At 53.2% G+C, this 13,267-nt stretch overlaps 1 protein-coding gene across 1 annotated transcript; it reads right to left on the bottom strand.

The window, feature by feature from the left end:
• Nucleotides 1–2,364: 2,364 nt before the first annotated feature.
• Nucleotides 2,365–11,815, bottom strand: Slc29a2 (solute carrier family 29 (equilibrative nucleoside transporter), member 2). Its single transcript, XM_005384407.1, has 12 exons — nt 11,696–11,815; nt 11,377–11,458; nt 9,278–9,438; nt 9,006–9,145; nt 8,516–8,650; nt 7,884–7,981; nt 7,576–7,660; nt 6,421–6,557; nt 6,053–6,158; nt 5,868–5,953; nt 4,355–4,554; nt 2,365–3,426 (listed from the first exon to the last, which is right to left on the bottom strand). Exons 1-12 carry the CDS (start codon nt 11,722–11,724, stop codon nt 3,315–3,317), a joined length of 1,371 nt encoding a protein of 456 aa, XP_005384464.1. The 5' UTR covers nt 11,725–11,815; the 3' UTR covers nt 2,365–3,314.
• Between the last annotated feature and the right edge of the window lie 1,452 nt (nt 11,816–13,267).

Genomic DNA, 13,267 nt, shown 5'->3' with positions numbered 1-13,267 from the left:
AAAAAAAAAAAAAAAAATTATTTTTACTTTGGATTTCTCATATAAGAAGCCATGCAATATTAAACTTTGAGTTATTTAGTTTAGCATAATGATCTTATAGTACATCCATTTTCTCACAGATGACAAATTTATCCTTCTTTATGGCTGAATAGTATTCAATTGTGTGTATTATTATAATTTTCTAAATTCCCTGGTTTTTTTTTTGTTTTGTTTTGTTTTGTTTTGTTTTGTTTTTGAGACAGGGTCTCAGTATGTAGTTCAGGTTGATCTTAAACTAGGTAATCCAGGATGACCTGGAACTCACAGCAGTCTTCCTGCCTCAGCCTCCTCAGTACAGGATTACAGGTTTGTGCTACCATGCCCAGCCTAAATTCCCTGAAATTTTAGGGAGCTTTTCATTTCCTCAAAAAATCTCTCACCAGCTTTTCCTCCCAGACTTTTCAGCACGTCTATTGTTTGTCTGATCTATAATCTTTTCTCCAGGCAGCATGGGTTGTGAATTTGCCTTTCAATGTTTGGAGAACTGCTCTTCCTCTGAGTACAGGCTCTCCATCCTGAGATTGATTGATTGATCTTGTTGTGGTACTGGGGACTGAGCCCAGTGCTTCTGCACTGAGCTACATCTCCAGCCCTATTTAGTTTTTATTTTGAGATAAGGTCTTGCTAAGTCACTAAGTTGCCCAGGCTGGGCTTACACTGAACTTGAAACCTCTTGTCTCAGCCTCCAAGAATGCTGGGATTACAGGCGTGCAGTAATATGCCAAGCTCCATCCTGAGATTTTTGAGTTTGGTAAAACCAACCCGAGTGTCTGGTATCAGCACTTCATGTAGCCCCTGGACAGGCCCAAACAGCTAAGTACCATTGTTTTAGAACAAGGTCTGCTCTGCTCCCTCTGGAATTGAGGATCAGGGTCCTCCCCTGGGGACCCCATCTGCATAGCCATCACCAACCCCAGGAGAGGAACAGGGCAGTAAGATGCTGCAAAACTCTCCTATCATTTTTAGTTGCCTCTTTCCTGATCCAGCATTCACTTGCTGTTGTAAGCTTGGATTATTTTCTAGCTGAGTTCCAGTGAAATTGGTTCCAACAGTTCTTGCTCATCTTGGCAGTGTTTCTTTGAAGGGGTGGGCCCTTGGAACTTTCTATATCACTACTTATAGCCTTGTGGAACCTTGGTTTACTCATCTGTAAAATGGGGATATTAGTGCCCAGGGCATCTGCTTCACAAAGTCCTTAGGCTTGTGAGGAAAAGAGGGGTGGCTCGGCCAGGTAACCTCAGCTAAATGTGTTTTTGACAAGGAGCCTTGAGAAGAAAAAGCAAGAAAGCAAATAAGCAAGCTACTTGGCTCCACCTAGAATAGCATGACAGTGTGACCACAAAGCAGGCCCAAGGAGCTTTGGGGGTGCAACAGTTGTCTCTGAAGGTGGAGAAGGGGACCTAGTGAGTGTTGGTCCTATCCCCCCAGTCCCAGTCAGAGGGTCCAGCCAAGTTGAGAGGTCTTTGCAAGAGAGTCCTGGGACTCCAGCTCTTGTTTTGCCCAGAATTGTGTCTGAGCTCTAGCTCTGACTTCCCTCTAGTACTCCATGCTTAGGCAAGGCTCAGGTCCCCACTGCTGGGAGTAAAGGTCTGGAACCTAGGACGCTGGGCCAGCCTGTCTGACCTTAACCACAGGACTACATGGCCTCCCATCTCTTGTACCCACCTCCCTCTGCCTGCTGGAATCGATCCAGCCATGGCCTCTGCTTTTGTCCCATGCAGCTGGAAGCTCTTTGTAAAGCACAGATCAGACCCTGACTGCTGCAGGATAAAGCCAGGCCTCTTAATCCTGCACATAAGACCCTCCATTACCTGACTGCAACCCCACTGCATTCATCTCATTCTTTCCTACCCCTCCCTCATCCCCTAGGAACCCCTGTAGAAGTCCCCATTGGGTATTCCAGGTTTGTGCCTTCCACATTCTCTAGCACCTCCGATGGGGATGCTCCTCCAGCTCAACCAAGAACTCATTTTCAGCCTCAAGGCCCAGCTGGGGAAAGCCTACCTGCCCTCCAAGTAGGGTTAGCAGCGCCCTCTTCTGGGCTCCTGTCTTACAGTCTCCTGGAGGTCCTCATGTGCCCCAGCACAGGCTACACTGCTTCTCACAGCTTTGGGAGCAGGGACAGCTCCCTTTTACAGGGTCTCCAAGCCAGCCAAGGCCTGGCCCCGAACGGGAATCTGTGAACAGTGGTTCAAGGAGTGAACTCACCCTGGGGGTCTGCCCTGTGGATTATTTCCACTACCATGGTCGTCTTGCTTTACCCCTACCCCACCCAGCTTGCTGAAGCCAAATGAGCCCACACTTCGGAAAGAAAGACTCAACACATCATACAAACGATGGGCTGTAATTAGACCTGGGGGCAGGGTCAGACGGAGAAGTGGGGTGAGAAGTATATGCTTAGGGCTTCTGTCCCGAGCCCCTTAAGGAAAAGCAGGTGACACGCAGGAGGAATAGCACCTGCAGGGTGTGGGGAGATGGGGCCAGTGTCCCTGCTCTACCATGGACCACTCCTCCTGGGACTCACTTTCCCCACCTGTGCAATGGGGAGACACAATCTCTGCTCAGCTTCTTCCAGGGCCTCAGTAAGGCTTGGGGAGGGAGGGTGGGGGAAGAACCTTTGCAAACTGTAAAGTGTGGTCCACACATGCAGCCAGGCCCATTCTGGGAGCCAGGCCCAGCTGGGCTCAGGGGAGTGAGGACAGGAGTGCTGGCCATGAAAACACTGTTTTGAGGGTCAGAGCCTGGTCCTTTGAGCACCCTCAGATCCTCACCCCGCCACACCTTCCCCGGCACCCTTTGCTCTGGGTAGAAAGGATGAGACCACAGGGTCGCCAGAGTTTGGGTGGAGGTAGCTCCTGCCCATTCCTCTCACAATGGAGGTGGAGGCCATATCAGCCACATCCTCACTGCCCCTCTGGTAGGCAGCTCTGCTCCCAAGGCTCAGCAAGTGGCTTCGGGATGAACAGGTGCAGTCCCATGGCAGGAAGGGCCCTGGCCCTGTGCCCTTTTTCCTGATCACCCGCTCCGGTGAAGCCTGTTCCTCTGCACCCCAGCCCATCCCTGGTGAGAGGCAGGATGCCCCATGGTGGACTGTTTTCTGCAGAACACAAATGGTGACCAGCTGAGGATGGAGAGCAGCTTCTGCCCATTCCGGCCACCTGCAGGGGAAGGGCCCAAGCTCAGCAGAGGCCCAAGTCCGGTCTGTCCTTTGTCTGTGTCGGTCTCAGCTCCAGAAGGGCCCTGAGAAGAGGGCTGTGTGGACCCTGATGGCCTCTTCAGAGCAGCGCCTTCAAGAGGAAGGAGAGGGAGGCTCCACAGGAGAGTCCCAGGGCCAGGAAGAAGGTCATAAGGGCACCAGCCACCTCCCTCTCATGTGGCAGCACCTGCCTGGAACACACAGAAGTAGGAGCTCTTAGAAAACACGGATCCCAGATCTGGAGCAGCCCCAAGCCCTCAGCCATCCCTGTGTCACTGCAATCTCACCCTTTTCTGGGCTCAGTTTACCCATCTGTAAAATAAGGCCACTGGACAAGACCATCACTCAGTGCCTTTGGGGTCTATAGGATTTTAGATTCCACTGCCTTCCTTCTCAACAAAATGATGTCCCTAAACTGGCCCTCTGTGGTAACTTTCCTCTCCTGAGATTCTCAACTCTGTTGCTTCTGGAGGAAACAATCCCCAAACCTTGGTTGTTTTTTTTTTTTTTTTTTTTTTGGTCATTTTGAGACAGGGTATCTCTATGCAATTCAGGCTGGCCTTGAGCTTGCTTTGTAGCTCAGGCTGGCCTCGAACTTGCAAAGATCCTCCTGTCTCAGCCTCCCGCCTGCTGGATAACAAGCATGTGCCGCCACGCCTGGCCCAAACCTTGCTTTTGATCAAAACTAGTTCTCCTTTTTTTTTTTTTTTGTTTTTTTTTTCTGGTACCGGGAATTGAACTCATGACCTTGCACTTGCCAGGCAGGCACTGTTCCGCTGAGCTAAATCCCCAGCTCCCCCCCCCACTTTTTTAAAACTAGTTCTCCTTTAACACAGAATTTTGGAGCTAGATAGGCTCTGAGGGATGACAATCCAACTCGTTGATTTACTGATGGGAGAAACTGAGGCCCATGGAGGAGGCCCCAGAGTCAGTGCCTGGGCTGCTTAGGTAAGTATCTCTATAGCTACAGGTACGGGGCCAGCTCAGACCCAGCAAGGCCTGCACACAGCCTGCTGGGCTGGCCAGGGCAAAATGGCCCGATCCTCCCCTTACGGCTGCCCTTTTTCCAATAGCCAGCCCCTCCCTAGCCCCAGCATGCGCCCCAGTGGTCCCCCAGACCTGGGCGCCAGGCACATGGTGAGGGACACCAGGTAGCCATTGGAGATGGCAAACAGCAGCATGAACGTGATGAAATAGGCATCCTGCCGGAAGAGGATGGGCAGCCGTGCCCGCTCAGGCACATGGCACAGCATGAAGAGTGGCACGAACAGGAACCGCAGGCACACCAGCAGGGGCAGCAGTCGGCTGTCCTCATCCGGCTGTGGCAGAGGCTCAGGTCAGTGTGGTCCCTGGGGCCAGGTCTCTGTACCAGGGGCACTTTGGACACTTACAGAACAGACCCATCAGTGACCCCCAAGTTTCTCTGCCCTATCCATGAGCCAGTGGGGATCCAGCGCTGGGGCCTCTGGGGAACAGGAACCTGGGCCAAGGCCACTCAGTAAGCAGGGACAGCCTGGAGCCAGCCTCGGCCTCTCCCAGTACCTAGCTTGTGTTCTCTCTATCGCAGAACTGCAGAAAGCCTTAAACAGAATTCATGGTTTTCAAATTTGTTTTTCCAGGGGACCCCTAGGGGTTCCACAGACCCCTTTGGAGCAACTGGGATTCCTTTTCCTTTAATGGTAATTTTTTTTTTTTGAGACAGGGTCTTGCTATGCAGCTCAGGCTGGCCTTGAACTTACTTTGTAGCCCAGGCTGGTCTCCAATTCTCAATGATCCTCCTGCCTCAGCCTCCCGAGTGCTGGGATTACAGGCATGCACCCACCATGCCTGGCTATGATAATTTTTGATATATTTAAAATTACACATATTTGTGGGATACCATGTGGTATTTTGATACACGCATACATTGTCTAACGTTCAAATCAGAGTAATAATCTCTAGCTCCTCAAGCATTTATCATTTCTTTGTGGTGAAATATTCAAACTCTTGTCTGCTGGCTTTTATGGAACATACACTGCAGTATCATTATCTATGGTCACCCTACTGTGCTATTTATTGCACAGTACTGTACACTGCACAGTACCCCAGGCGTATTTCTTCTATCCAGCTGGAACTTAGTACTTGACTGAGCAGGGTGCACAGCTGGAGATCCAACATCCTCCCCTCTGGTCTGCTGCAATTACTATGTCTCCTCAGGAAGTGTCACTTAAAAGAAACAATCCTTTGACTAAAAGCAGTACAAAACCCAGGAATCTCATCCAACTCCTCCCTGGGTGCAGGAACCACGTTGTGACACTCTTGAAGCATGAGAGCTGGGCCTTGGGCTGGATGCCAGGGCCACAGAGCTCAGCTAGACATGGCGTCTGCTGGTGAGGAGCTCAGTACAAGTGCAACCTGCACGCCCCTGGGCCCAGGTGCTCACAGCCACTTGGGGTGTTCCACTGCCAGACCAACCGGAGTGTTACAGTCATCGCTCTATGTGATTTCTTTTTTTTTTTTTTTTGGTACCAGTAATCGAACTCAGGACCTTGTGCTTGCCAGGCAGGCGCTTATGCCACTGAGCTGTATCCCTGGCCCTCTATGTGATTTCATGTCCTCTGGTCGCCAACTGCTTCCTAAAACCATGGCTCACCCAGAGGAAGTAGGAAGTTAGGCTCCGGCCCAGCCAGTCCATGATGTTGAAGAGCAGAAAGCAGCAGATAGGGTTGAAGAACTGACCTGGGGGACAGACAGGGTTGGCAATTCCCCTAGTCCCTGACTCCCCTCTTCCCTCTACCCCCTTTGCTCCCCTATCCTTTTCAGCACCCCAACACTCACTCCACTTCCCGGGGCCGGTGGAGCTGGTCACCATGGCTGTGATGGCCGGGAAGACGGACAGGGTGACTGTGAAGACCAACACAAGGCACAGCGCCGTCAGCCAGATCTGGGAGCCGGAGGCAGGGGTGTGAGCAGGCAGGGCAGCCCTGGCCCTGCACACAGCCCAACCCTCTCACCTGAGCCCTGTCCAGCAGGACGACACGTAGGCCTGGCCAGCCGTGTCCCTGACCTACCATGACCCTGTAACCTTGGAGTGGACAAAAGACTACTAAGGCCTTGTTCTAGTCCAAGAGTCCTGGTGAGGGCTGGAGAGGGTGTCCTTCGCTTCTTCCCAGGGACAGTGTTTGGGAGCTATCTCCCAGCCAAACCTTCTGGAAGACAGTGAAGACTGAAGGGTTTTCTGGCTTTTGAGGTTCATCTGGCTCAGGCTCTGGCTCCTTCTCAAGGTCAAGATCCAGGGTCAGGACTGTTTTCTGGGGGCTGCTGGGAATCCCATTCTTCTCATCTGGGGAAAGAGGGAAGGGTAGTACCATGCCTGTGACCCAGGTTTCTTGACAGCCAGGCCCCAAAAAGGGAGAATCCCAGTAGTTAAAACAAGTGACCCTCCTCTAGCACAGATGCATGTGACAGGATTTCATGATGGCAATATACCATCGATTTATTAAGCATATTCCAGGTAACAAGATAAGCATTTCTGGTGTGTTCTTCATCACCACTGCTTTGCAAGTGAAGAAACTGAGGCTAGCAGGGGGTGGTGGCACACATCTGTAATCCTAGCACTTAGGAGGCTGAGGCAGGAGGACTGCCATGAGTTTGAGGCTAGCCTGGGCTACACAATGAGTTTAAGGCCTGCCTGGACTACATAATGAGACCCTATATCTTTTTTTTTTTTGACCCTATCTCAATAAAAGATAAAAATTGCAGGGTATGGTGGTGCATGTTTCCCAGCACTTGTGAGGCTGAGGCAGCAGAATTCCTACGAGTTCCAGGCCAGCCTGGATTACATAGTGGGTTTATGGAACCAAACACCCTGAACCAAACAGCAAGACCCTATCTCAAAATAACAACAACAAAAAGATAAAAAAAAAAATTAAAAAATTAGGAACTGAAACTAGAGGTGTTAAGACCACACAAGTTGAGATTCAAATTCAGCTGCATTTGGATCCAGAGTTTGCTGCATGAAGCTCTACTTTCTCTTCTTTGTACAGCAGAAACAACTTTCCTGACTTCATGGAGAAGCTTATAAGGAGACTACTACTTCTAGATACTCTCCAGGTTCTTTCTGAACAATACAATCGTTTTTTGAGAACAAACCTGGGCTTGGATTGCCTTCTAGTACCAAAACAGTGACAACACACTAACAGTGGACCACTGGCAAATCTGAGAACAAAAGTGATGACTTGTGATATTCTGCTCACACAAGTCTCCTCGGGATGGAGCTTCCTAGAGGAGAATCCTCCCAAGGGAAGCTAGCTCATGCTTCCTCCATGTCTCCCACCTCTCCTGCAGGTCCCAGGGCTTACCAGACTGAAGGAGCTCAGCTTTGGTCTCCAGTTCCTGAGCTGGGACCAGTGATGGCTTCTTGGTGAGGTAGTAGCGGGCAAACTCCTGCAGAAGGATCAGGAAGTGTTGGCTCTGCCTGAGGCGAGGTTCTCTGGCTCCCTCCCCACACTACTGGCTTGGAGGCTGGGGTTCCCTGGTTGCGGACCCTTTGGGGAAATCAGGGCTGAGTACAAATACCTTCCACCTCCCCTGGCCCCTCAGGGCCTCAGACTCAGAGGTCCATCTGAGATGCCCTGTTGCCAGTCCTCCAGCCCAGTATCAGGCTCACCAGATGGGGCAGGCTCAGGTAACACATGATGGACATGAGGATGCCCACACAGGGTGTGATGAAGTACCCCAGGGCAGAGGTCTGGGCGTCCACACCACCTGTGACAGAGACTTCAGCTGAAGAGGAGAGGTGGCTAGTCCCATGGGACCTTTAACTCCTGTCCTACTTCCTCTAGTACACATCTCACCTTCCTTCACAGACAAACTCAGGAATAGCCCTTCCTACATTCTACTTTTTCCTACTGTGTGGCACAAGCTTTCTCTTACTGTGTGCAGGCTCACTACCACTCGAGCAGGGGCCTGTCATCATTTACATGAGGCGGGGAGGTTAAACATCTTGTCCAGTGACCCGTCAGTGAAGGATGGACAGATTCAAATTCATCTAGCTCGATCTCAGACCTACCCCTTCTCCTTCAACCTGCTGGCATGTACTGGTGTCACCCACAGGAATCCTACCCTCACCCCAAGTTAACCCAGCCCTTACCGGCTCATTCTCCCTCACTGCGGGGCCCCAAGAGTCCCCACTCCCCAGACCCACACCCCATCCTGTCTCCACCCAGGCAGCTTCCTCTTGCACACCCTCTGGGTTCCTTCAAACTCCGGAGGCCGCCCCATCCCTCCGAGTCTACTCACTGGCCATGGACATGAGCATGGCGAGGGCGGCGAAGATCCCAGCAAGGCCCTGGCCGCTGAGAAAGACGGTGCTGTAGGTGGACGGCATGGTGCCCAGCTGCCCGAAAAGGCTGCCCTGCAGCACTGCACAGAAGGCTGTGGAGGGACAGGCATGGGGCCACCACTCACGCTGGTGGCCTCAAGGACGTTCTGGGGGATGCACTGGCAGGCGAATGTGGACTCAGTGGGCAGAGGTGAGATTTCCTGGGGTCTCTGGGCATTCAGATGCAACACCCCACATTCCTTTTCTGAGGTTCAGCCCTTGGTCTGTAGTGGTAGGGGCTGGGAGGCTGGTCCTAGGTCACTGTGGAGCCTGGGGCAGGTGACTTTTTTCTAGTCCCTCTGGGCCTCAGTTACTTCGTCAGGGATCTGGGTAACAATGCTGGTCTTCCCTTCCTGGGCCCTGTGGGTTTCAGGGAAGAGGCTGGGGAAGGAGGGCGGAAGTACTCACAGTTGATGAACCAGACTGAGGCCATGGTGATGGAAAAGAAGGGCCCAGGGCTCATGTCCACCTTGACCAATGCTGCTGTCAGGGCAAAGAGCAGTAGTATGGCCAGCAGGCTACCCAGAATGCGCACCGCCTCAGGGATGCTGCTTGGAAGAGGGTAGAGGGCATCTCAGAGGCCTGGGCTGGGCAGGGCAGGGCCAGCAAGAGGTTCTACCAAGGGCAGGGCAGTACAGAGTGAGTAGGGGAAGGACGGGCAGGCTGGGGCAGGGTCTCACCACTGGTACAGAAAGGAGTTGAGGAGGGTGAAGAGCAGCAGGGGCAGCTGAGACAGCAGCGTCACCCAGTTGTTGAAGCTGAAAGTGTCTGTGGGGCCTGTGTGGTTGGAGCTCAGGGTCCTGGCCGTGCTGTTGACCCCTGTCAGGCGCGCCTGGAAGTACTGTCAGAGGGGAGGCAGTATAGGTCAGGAATACCACAGTGTGCCCACCCCCCATGCTTGTAACTGCTTGGCTACGGGTGCCTTGTCCTTGTACCGTCCCCAGCCCCTGGCACAGTCAGAGCTCCCTGGATGTGCACTGAATTGATTGGCTGAAGTCTGGGACAGAGCCCAAGCCCTAGGAACCGCCAGTGGGTCTTGCTACACAACCCCCTTCAGGGCCTTGGCTTTAGCCCCCACCCTCACACCTCTAGATTTATGAATTCTAAGGCTATTTATCAGTACTCACCCTGAGCGAGGTTCTGCTTTAGGCGCTGGCCCACTGAATTCTTTTTGGAACAGATCCTGTCATTTCGTGCTTAACCCTTTCCCACCTTTCACCCACACCTCTACTGCTTGCAGGGCAGAGGCCCAAGGGTTTTTTGTTTTGTTTTATAGGGATTGGATTGTGGGCTGGGTGCCTCCTAAGCAAGTGCTCTGTCACTAGGCAACACCCCAAGCACTTTAGCTGTTTTGTTTTGTTTTATTTTGTTTTGTTTTGTTTTGTTTTGAGACAGGCCCTTGAACCTGCAATCCTCTTGCTTCACTAGCCGGGATTACAGGTGTGCAGCACTGCACCCTACTAAGCCCCAAGTTTTTGGAACAGCATTTGAGAGCCTTCAGAATCCGATCCCAGCCTCTCTTTTGTGCTCTGTTCCTTGCTCTGTTCTGCAAAACTTTAGGCACCCCAGGCTTTGGGTCTTTTTCTGAATAGTCTTGCCTTCACCTGGAATGCCCTCTCCCGCTATCCTCCCAGTCCCCACATACACTTTGTCCACCCAGCTGTCAATTTATGAATCTCTTCTGCAAAGTTAGGGGTAGAAATGCATGCTTGTAATCCCAGTGCTGGGGAAGCTGAGGCAGGAGGACTGCAAATTGGAAGCCAACCTGGGCTACGGAGGGAGTTCAAAGCCAAACTGGACAATACGGCAAGCCCTGTCTCAAAAAACCAAAATCAAAAAGACACATGTCCAACCTCAAATCTCTTATGAAGCAAAAGGAATGTTCTCCGGGGGACTCACAACACTGTGCTGTAAGCCAGGGATGGCAGATATCATGCTCCTCCCAACCCTGGCATTGGGGAGTCAACTGGGAGTTTGCACTGCTCTAAAACAACAACAACAACAACAAAAAACCCTAAAAATTATTCATTTATTATTTTTAAGTTCTGAGACAGGGTTTCACTAAGTTGTCTAGGCTGGGGTTGAACTTTCAATCCTCCCGGGGCAGCCTCTGCAGGCCCATGCTACCACACCCAGCTGGCATGTTACATTATTAATAACTTTGGTCCCATATTGTTTTCAAGATCAGAGGCTGATTCATCTTTGGGTTTGCAGGGCTCAGCACAGAGCCAGGCATTCCAGAGACATCTGCAAAGTAGTCCCACTGAATATATAAGAATAACCTAATCCCAAAGATGCCGCACCCCCCACACTTCTGCCTTTTCACAGCCCTTGCGAGTAAGGTTCCTAAGATGGGTGTCTAACATCCCTGTCTTATGATTTCTCTGTATCTCCAGGGCTTGGTCCAAAGCAGTTGCACACGAAATGTTTCTTGCATGAATGAACACAATTCATTCTATTGCAAAGAAAACCAAAGGCGTGCATAAACCACTTTTGGAGTGACTGGCCCAGAAATAAGGACGAACTGAGGAGGTGAGTGGGTAGATCATTGGCGGTCACAGACCCCTAAGGGGCTGGCCTTGGCCCTCTGAGATGCGGGCTTTCCTGGCCAGGAGAAAGGTATTTTCCTTTCTGAGGCTCCGTGCTTCAGCCGACAAATGGGCATGCAAAGGAGTAAAGGAGGCGTGGTGGGGAATGAGCCCGGAGAGCCTCGGTCCATGCTGATGGAGGGACGGAGGGTGGCTGTGGCCTGAGGCTGTCAGTCCAAGGCAAGCCTCACCGGGATGGCGGTGATGAAGAAGTTCCAGGGAAGGAGGGTGCCCAGTCCCAGGATGAAGAAGCTGATCCCGACCAGGTGGTAGCTGTGGATCAGTCAGAAGGTCACCCCGAGGACGCACGCCTGGGCCGCCCCTCCTGCCTCTCGAGGCGCCCCTCGGGAGCGCGGACTACAACCTGCACCACCAGGGCTCGGCAGCCCCGGGAGCCGGCTGATGGGAGTTGTAGTGCAGTCGTTCTTGGCGCCTGGGAGCGGCAGCGGGAGCCGGGCAGCGCCACCCACGGCCCCGGGGCCCCGCGCACGCACCGCTAGCCCGACTCACCTGTCCCGCGGGGCGTGTCCCCGCGCCATGGTCGCCCCCGAAAGCGCCAGGGTGGGAGCGGGCTGCGGAGGCCGCCCCCGCGCCCCAGTAGAGCTGGAGGCCGGAGGACGCGAGCTGCGACCTCAATCCCGGGACGCAGGGAGGGAGCCGGCACGGATTTCCGCGGGTCTCGCACGCCGCGGGCTGGAGCCTTGGCTCCGCCCCCGGGGCGGGACCGCACCCCTCGCCCGCCCCACCCCCATTCTGCCTGCTTTCGGGGCTCAGGCATCCGACCTGGCCTAATTTAGGGTCTCTAGACCCTGCCCGCTGCGGGCTTGGTCCGTCACCGAGTCTCCCCGCCTCCGCTCTCCGCGGCCCCGACGCCCCTCCGCGGAGCACAGTGGGGTGGGGGCGGGGAAGGGGGGCGCCCCGCCCGCTCTTCCCTGCGCGCCGCAGACCTGGCCTCGGCTTCTCCAGCTTCTCGAGCTCCTAGGCGTTGCCGGAGCCACGCTCACGCCCCCTAACGTCAGGGCCCATGGAGGGCGCCTCTGCAGAGCCCCTCCCCGCAACCCGGCTTAACCCGGTTTAACGTGAGCTGGGCCTCGCTCGCCGAGAAACAGGTGCGGCCGCCCGTCGCCGCAGTCTTGGTGGGCTGCGCAGAGCTGGATCCCTTGAGGAGAGGGCCAGGTGCTGATGCTGGGGGAGCCCCGGGGGCTGGTCTGCAAGACAATCGGACCAGCCGATTCTTGGGGAGGCGCCCAGGCTTTAAGGCCAGCGGAGGAGGCTCCGGCGTGCCGGGTGAGCTCCCCGGCGGCGGCGAGGCAGAGCAACGCCATGAGCCGCGAGGGACGAACTAGGCAAAGGCGCGGGAGGGTCCTGGAGCTAAACCCAGGCGCTTTCCACGCCACGCCGCGCGCGTTCTCCTCACGTCTGAGGGTTTAAAAACATTATTTCAGCGGTCTCCCTTCACAGCTCATCAGATATATGCAGATGCGCTCAAGTCCAGTTTTCCCTGTGAAAACTGAAAAGATCATAAATCATCACAGTTTCAAAATTAATTTGGTCCCGACTGTCTCACAGTTTACAAATGGGTATAGTTTCTCGGATACTGGAGACGCAAGAGGCTTTAACCTACAATTGATGTTCATAAGTGAGGGCGTTTTATAGCCCTTCCCAGATCCCTGTGTTTTTCCTTCAGCACGCTGTGGATCTGCAGGGCGGAGTGCGCGCTTGTCCGCTTCACTGTTTTATTGCGCGCTTTGAGCGCCGCTGCCTGCTCCATTCAGGCTGCTTGATGAATGTTTGGTGACAAATGGATTGGCTGGCAGTGTCAAGTGGGTGACTTTAGGGAGAACTAGGACAGCATTCAATTACACCGAAAAAGTTACTCTTCAGTTTTCTTTCAAGTCTTGAGATATATCAAGGCGGAAAACGCTCAGCTCAGTGCTAACACGTTTTTAACGCCAGTTTTAATTCCGCCTCCACCCACAGGTAGCTTTGGCATCTGCTGACAATTATATCTTTTTGTTTTGTTTTGTTTTTTTCCGGTACTGGGAATCAAACTCACGACCTAGCGCTTACCAGGCAGTTGCT

The sequence above is a fragment of the Chinchilla lanigera genome, unplaced genomic scaffold (genome assembly GCF_000276665.1).
Source record: "Chinchilla lanigera isolate Chin_1 unplaced genomic scaffold, ChiLan1.0 scaffold00021, whole genome shotgun sequence".
NCBI classification, from domain to species: Eukaryota; Metazoa; Chordata; class Mammalia; order Rodentia; family Chinchillidae; genus Chinchilla; species Chinchilla lanigera.
The sequence above is the reverse complement of the archived record's forward strand: the minus strand, read 5'-3'. Positions and strand labels throughout refer to the sequence as shown.

Excerpts from the sequence above, each read along its gene's own strand:
- Slc29a2 (XM_005384407.1), bottom strand. The coding sequence starts at position 11,724 with ATGGCGCGGGGACACGCCCCGCGGGACAG. Across the intron at positions 6,558-7,575 it reads AGCTGAGCTCCTTCAGTCTG|ATGAGAAGAATGGGATTCCC; the intron begins GTAAGCCCTGGG and ends CTCTTTCCCCAG. Across the intron at positions 3,427-4,354 it reads ACCATGTGCCTGGCGCCCAG|GCAGGTGCTGCCACATGAGA; the intron begins GTCTGGGGGACC and ends TGTGTGTTCCAG.